This window comes from Montipora foliosa, chromosome 1 (assembly GCF_036669935.1).
Source record: "Montipora foliosa isolate CH-2021 chromosome 1, ASM3666993v2, whole genome shotgun sequence".
NCBI lineage: Eukaryota > Metazoa > Cnidaria > Anthozoa > Scleractinia > Acroporidae > Montipora > Montipora foliosa.
Genome location: NC_090869.1, coordinates 54498019 through 54505518, shown reverse-complemented (window position 1 = coordinate 54505518; position 7500 = coordinate 54498019). Strand labels below are relative to the sequence as shown.

General features: G+C 39.1%; 1 protein-coding gene across 1 annotated transcript in view; it reads right to left on the bottom strand.

Annotated features, from left to right (window-relative positions):
- The window catches only part of LOC138001467 (uncharacterized), a 181506-nt gene that overhangs the window by 112115 nt on the left and 61891 nt on the right, over positions 1-7500 (bottom strand). The window contains exons 11-12 of the mRNA XM_068848086.1: positions 2704-2741; positions 2174-2424 (exon numbers count right to left, since the gene is read on the bottom strand). Coding sequence (XP_068704187.1) covers positions 2174-2424; positions 2704-2741 — 289 coding nt within the window. The remainder of the gene's footprint in view (positions 1-2173; positions 2425-2703; positions 2742-7500) is intronic.

Genomic DNA, 7500 nt, shown 5'->3' with positions numbered 1-7500 from the left:
ATTAATTATGAAAACGGAAAATTTTGAGCCTCAATGCCAGAGTCTCTCTTCTTCCTTTCCCCTAGAGTAGAAACCTTGGGTTAGAGCTTGTTTGCATTTATTCATTGGTGATTGACAATATTATTCAACAATAAAAGAGGGGCTGTTACAAAGATGAATGTTGAGTTACTCTTAGTATTGTGGTAAAAAATACATAGAATACGAGGTGAGAGTAGGAAACACTAAGACCTGTACCTCCATCCCACAACAATGGGGAAAAAGACAAGTAAGCGAAAAAAAAATTCACCATCCTGACAAGACTAAAAATATGAGAATTAAGAAGGCCAAGTCTGGTTTTGAAACTCCCGAACATGGGGAGTGTCTAAGCAGAAGCTTATTTGACCCAAGAGCACCTGGTGACAGGTCTTCACACTTTGAAAATGAAGATTGGGAGAAATTAGCTGAGGCATCTAGCGGTAAATCTGCACTGTTATGCTTCATCAAGACTGATTAGAATAAATGTGATTCCGAGTAAATGCATTGTGTCTATAATACAGGCAACAAATGCAAAGAATCGTTGATGTACTTATAATATTTCGATATAATTCTATATCATCAGACTGAGGTGACATACAGGTAGCAGAAATTTATATACTGCAGATGTTACAGTAGCATTAATAACACGTGAAAATACAAAACAAAGACGATACTGTCAAGAGAATAGGCAAAGTTCTCTGCTGAACGCTTGATATGGTAAGCTTCTTTGTATAGTAATAGTTTCCAGTTATCATCGCGGTCTATTATTTTTGTGATACCACGCACGGTTTGGGTGAGAAATTCTTTGTTCATTGCAGCAGAAGGTGGGTTGTTCTCATTGATAAAAATGTCTGGTAAGTTGTATAAACCCTGTATGTGTTTGATCTGATCACAATAGTGTAGATGTTTGTATATAGCGCTTTCTTTGTCCGTGAGCGCATGTTCTTGTGTGCGGACAAACAGAGTTCTGTTCGTTTTGGCGATGTACAAAGAATTGCAACCGGGGTAACTGAATTTATATACAACATTTGATTGACTTAATGGTGGCGTTTTGTCTTTAGTGCTTGTGAAGAAACATAGTTTTGTGGTCTTCTGTTTTATTCGGATGTCCACATTCGGGACGACGAGACATCTCCGAAGCTTAAGCTTAAGTTTCCTAAAAAGCTGTGTTGTTAGGTCACCACCGAATGGGATGGTAAGCGAAATACTTGAATCCTGGTTGTTGTGGGAGGTGTGGTTGGTACTATGATCTAGAGCCCTATTCTGTGCGTTCGTAGTAAAGCGATCAATTAATAAGTTCGCAATACGGTTTGGGAAACCGTTCCACGATAAGAACTTTCCTATTAGCTTGAGCTCGGTTTTAATTTTGTGGGGAGTGCAGAATCGGTGTACGCGGTCAATCAGTGTTCTAACCCAAGAAATCAATTTTATTTTATTTTTATTTATTTTATTAACTTTGCCTTAAATACAGAGACAATTAATGAAATAAACAATAAATTAGGTAAGGCTGGAACCCGCAACAGCATAAGCCAATTACTCCGGGACCAATCATGTGTCGCCAGGGGAAAAAAACTTTCAAAATTAGTGTACTGTCCGGTAAAATTATCTTTTATATAAATGCCAAGGCCATCAATAGCGATGTTATCATGTTGATATCCAGAAAATGCTGAATGGTATTTTCAAATAAGTCAAAGGTAAAGCGGATATTTCGATCAAACTTGTAAAAGTGTTCTAGAATAGTGGTGATTGTGTTGCGTTTGATGAGAAGGAGTGTGTCACCCACGTATCTGCAATAGAAGGCTATTAAACCCTGATTGATGAGCTTCTTCACAGAAAGCTTCGATTTCGAAATTTTCTATGATTTTTATCAGTATAACAAAGATGGAATGATCAATCAACTTACTCATTGTCAACACCTTGAATAACTGTTAGTAAATATTTTGCAAAGGCGAGTAAAGCAGACTATAAACCACTGTTCTTTTCGTCAAATGATGCATTTTTAAACCTACGACTGCACACAATTATTACATTTTAACATGCGTGTTAGCTGACTTCTACAGACATTACATCGGAATTTTGATGGTACTTAAGCCTTACCTGGGAAAGAATATCTTGGTTCGGAAACAACAAAGTTTTATTTCTGCATAATAAACCTCACCTTTTGTCCTCGCTGAAGCCATGTTGAACCTCATAACAAAGTCGACGACAAACACGGCGTCCAATAAGTACATGAAGACCAGAAGGAATGGCGCGTTGCCGTAACCAATAGCGTGAAGGCTGATGGAATATGCCGATACGAATGTGTACATGAAAATGACCGTTATTATCACTCCAACGAGTACTTGTTCCCATATAAACGCGAGCCGAGAATACGGCATTATGACGTAGTTGGTCAACCTCGAAAAGAGACTAAAAGACAATGAAATTAGAAAGTCGAGGTCCAATTGAATTAACATATTGCTAAAAGCCAAATGGTCAATGCAGTTTTGATATTCATGTAAGCGAAAAACGTCATCAAATCATGGTTTAGAAATTTAGCTTGCACATGTTTTAGCAAAAGGAGCCATGTAATAAAAGGCGATGTTTGAAAATGTTATCTCACTTCCTTAAATGTCGTAGAATTCCAGGAGGGATCAAAGAAAATCACTATTTCTAAATTGTGCACATAGAAACATTCTTTGCTCATACCTTCCTGGCGTGTTCTTTCCCTGGTCGATTTTAAATCCCTGCAAGAAGGGTAACAGAATAAAACGAAAATTTCTAAAAGCACTCTGATTCAACAAAGAATGATATATGTACAAATTCCTGAACCACATTAATAGACACATCTAGAAAAGGGCTTTTTCCGTCTTCAATGCTATCTTCATTTCAATCCGTCCCAGGTGGGAATGAGTGTTACTAGGGAGATTAAGCATGACGTTTACGACCAACGGCAAACGGGAAACGGCAGGCTCCTGCTTGTCATAAAAGCGTGAAAATTCTCTCATTTTAACTTGTCTCGTTCCTTTGAGAAGTTGCTTGATATCTGGAGCTAACAGGACAGAAATGAGCTAAAATCAAGCAGGGTTCTTCCATCTTTGGCAAAACCCTAATTTCACTCCGACGTTTGCTGTTTGGCGTAAACGTCGTGCTTAATCTCTCTACTAGGTCAAAAATCACTTTCCGTTTTTCTTCACATTTCGAACGTTCTTGCATGCATTTATTTTTTAAAAAATCTTATTTTGACGGCAATTTTTTCCATTTTATGGTACACCATAACTCAAACAGATGTGGCTCAAACAGATAAGCCCTCAGAGAGCTGGATCGAGGAGAAAGTAACGTCATTTACTCACAGGCTGGAACCTTTTTTAAATGGTCTGACTTCCGTCCGATAAGCTTTCAACGATCTGGATCGAGAAGAAAGTGACATCATTTACTCACTAGCTTAGAAATGAAGCGTGTGAATAGTATGCAGAACTGACGAATTTGAAAATCTGAAAGCCAATAACTCTCGTGCTGCATACTATTTAAGCCACATGCACACATTTCATTTTTAAGCTCGTGAGTAAATGACATCACTTTCTAATTTATCCAGATCGCTGAAAGGTTATTTGAAGAAAAACCACCAAGTAATGGCGGGCCGTTAATTCTAAAACTCATTAATAATTCATAAGCTCGATAGCTAATATAAGATGGTTTTTTCTTCACGTGCACGAGTTTTGATACCCAATAAAAACACAGATGAAAACCACACGTTTTTTGGAACACATAACCAAACCACGCGTAGTTTTTATCTGTTTTCTCATTGGACATCAAGATTCATGCATAAAAACAAACCAAATCAAACACAAGAACAATATAAATACTTTTGTCCTTTGGCCATTTCAATTTCAACAGGAAAAGAAAACAAACAGCGGTTACAAACATTTTCATTTTATACTTGACGTTTCGTATGTTGCAGCATACATCATCAGAAGTGACGGTTAAAACTGTTACACAGAATTTTAAAAAACTAGAGCGAGGAACTGGTGACTAGTTAAAAAGTGTGATAACAAAATCGTAACTTCCGGTAGTCGAGTCTTCCGGAAGAAATTCTCACTACCAATGTTTTCATTGAGAGAGGGTTTTAAGTCACTGATTAATAGCGTTTCTTTAATTTTACATTGCATGTCGGACTTCCCAGTTGCGAGGATTTCAAAATGGTCCCATTTGATGTTATGACCGGTAGAAATTGTATGGTCTGCAACAGCAGAGGCGTGGCCGACTTGTGTAAGAGCTTTGAAATGCTCGGACTTCCTGTCATGCAATCTTCTTTTTGTTTTGCCGATGTAGAAGGAATCACAGTCCCAACAACTGGCTTTGTATACTATTTTTGATCTTTGAGAACGACTGAAACGATCTTTGTAGGGAAAAAAAGACTTAATCCTGCAAGTGTTTTGAAAAATAACCCTAAGATTGACACAGCCATAAAACTTACTAATACAAGATTTAACACGTCGAGTAAGAGCTTCACTTTGAAAGCCCAAAAAAGGCAAGACAAGAATGATATCTTTCTTAGGAACAGTGGTGGCAGGTTCAGCAGACCTGTTCTTTTGTCTGTTCAAAACATCATTAATGTTATAACAAAGGACGCCTCTTGGGTAACCATTTTGAAGGAGAGTGTTCTTGAGATCGAAGAGAGTCGACTGTAACAAGGAAGAACTCGAGCAGATGCGTAAGCAGCGATAGGTGAGGGTGCGGATTAAATTTATTTTATACTTTCTAGGAGTGAAAGAGTCCCACTTGGTGTAGAGGCCAGTGAAAGTTGTTTTGCGATGTACTGTTGTTGTGAAATTGTTGAGATTGCGCTTAATGCGGACATCTAAAAATGGAATCTCCTGTTTTTCTTCAAGTTCCATTGTAAATTTGATGTTAGGATGTCTGGTGTTAAGAAAATGCAGAAAACTGGCCGCAGTGGCTTCACTGTCGAACAAAGAAAATGTGTCATCCACATATCTAAACCAAATGGAGGGACGAGAATCTACATTAGCCAACCATTTCTGTTCAAAGTCACACATGAAAATGTTAGCTAATACTGGGCCTAGCGGAGACCCCATTGCAACGCCATCGATTTGGTCGTAATAATGACCATCAAATACAAAGTGGCTTTTCTTCGTTGCAAACTCGAGCAAGGTTTTGAGGACATGTCGCGGTAAGGCAGGAGGGTCAGGAAGAGAGTATAACTTGGAAAGACAAATTTCTATTGCCTCGTCGAGTGGAACGCTCGTGAATAAGGAACACACGTCAAAAGAGCACATTATTTCATTGTTGTGTTGATGAGTCTTCACCCAATCCACAAAAGAGAAGGAGTTCTTGATAGTGAATTGGTTGGTGGAGATCGGTTTAAGGACATCAACAAGAAAAGAGGCAAGATTGTAGTTGTATGTGTTAACTGAGGAGACAATCGGGCGAAAGGGGCAACCAGTTTTGTGGACTTTAGGAAGACCATAAAGAACACCAGCAGTAGATCCACAAGGAAGGATTTTTCTAAATGTACAATCTCGCTTGAGGTTACGAAGATAGGAAATAAGACTGTTCTCCCTAGACTTGGTTGGGTTGTGCGACAACAACTTAAATTTCGTTCCATCGGAAATCAACTGTTTCATTTTGCTGAGGTAATCATGTCTGTTGACAATTACAACACCATTTCCTTTGTCAGGTTTAGTAATAATACTAGGGGTAATCGAAGCTTAGGCGAGTGCGTTCGATGTTTGTAGGACGGTACAGGTTTGGTACAGGTAGCAACTGAGGGGGGAGGGTGGATGGTTCGTGCGATAGGGAAATGTTATTACAGTGGAACCCCGATACAACGATCCTCGATATAACGATATCCCCGGTAAAAAGATAAACATGCAATGTCCCGGCAAAAGTTACAGTAAAATGTATGGGACAGAACCCCGATATAACGATCTTCAATATAACGATATTCCCGATATAACGCTGATTAAACAATATGTACAGTAGTAAAAAAGCACATGTTAATTTTACCCCGATATAAAGATACTTTCGGTTATTTTAAGGCAATATCGTTATATCGGGCGTCTCATTATAACGATACCTCGATATAACGATCTAATTCCACTGTACTGCATCTATGAACGTGACAACTTGTTAGACGTAATCATTAACTATTTATTTGGAATTCTACAAGTAGACAACTACTGAAAATTACTCTAAAATGAAACTATTACTTGCAAGTCTTTTCAGCTTGTGGTATTAAAGACCTAAGATTACTTTTCTGTGCTGAACGCTTGGACAAAATAAATTCAGTTTGTTGATTTCAATGCCGTAAATATCACAAGTCATGATGAAATGGCGCGCCGACGAGCGTCATATCTCGGTAGATTTACTTTGTGGCACAACGGCCGCCAAGCTTCACAACTCGATTGATTTACTTTGAGGCACAACGGCCACCGAGCTACACAACTCGGTAGATTTACTTTGTGGCACAACGGCCGCCAAGCTACACAACTCGGTAGATTCACTTTGTGGCACAACGGCCGCCGAGCAAAACAAACCGGTTTGATGCAAGCGCGAGGAGTCGCACACATTTTCCAAGGACAGTGACGAACCATGCTTAATCCAAAGTAAAATTTTACCGACTTCAGTTGACAGACCTTCAGCAATCTTTCAGCTCTTTTCAACGATGAACGATGGAAGATTATCACACGTCACCAAACGCTAGAATAATGAACGCAGACGACGCACAAATCACCACGTGCGATAGTTCGTCAAAGTGAGGCAAAACGTAACCAAGCGCCTCAAAGCGAGGCAAAAGTGTGTCGACGAAAATGCAATCTCGAAAAAACTTCCCTTACAACACAAATTAGGTGTTGCGTTCTCGTACCTCGAACGCAAATAGAAGTATCATTTCGCAAATCGTTAAGAGCCATCCATTCTTCCTTACTTAGAATTCGCTTTTGTTTAGAATAATCATAAGAGTAGATGTAACTGTAAGAAGCATTTTTGAGTTGACATTTCAATCTGTCTTGGTCCTCACTTGTTAATGAATGACCCAAACCAATAAGATCACGGTAGAGCATTTCAAAAGCGCATTTTACGCTTACTCCGTCAACAGCTTTCGGAGGGAGACAGAAACGCAAGCCCCTTGCCAAAACCAGTTTTTCAGCCTCGGTCAAAGCCCGATGCGAATAATTGAAGATCACACTGTCATAGCTCAAATTCGAAACCTGTGGTATACCATATCTGCGCTTCAAATTATTGAATTTCCGTTCAAGTTTTGAAGACAACCGATCTTTAATCTTCGACGTTTTTGCTTCAATCGAGGAGCGGATGTGGCTAAAATCCAGTGGAGACAAAACAGTCTTCAGGGTGGACAGAATGGATTAAACAGACATCATATGTTTGCGGCGTAGAATTGTCTTCTGCTTAATTTCGAACGATAACAAGTCCTCCTTGAATCGGCGACAGGCTTTCGTATCATGAAACGACTACCGGTCATAACAT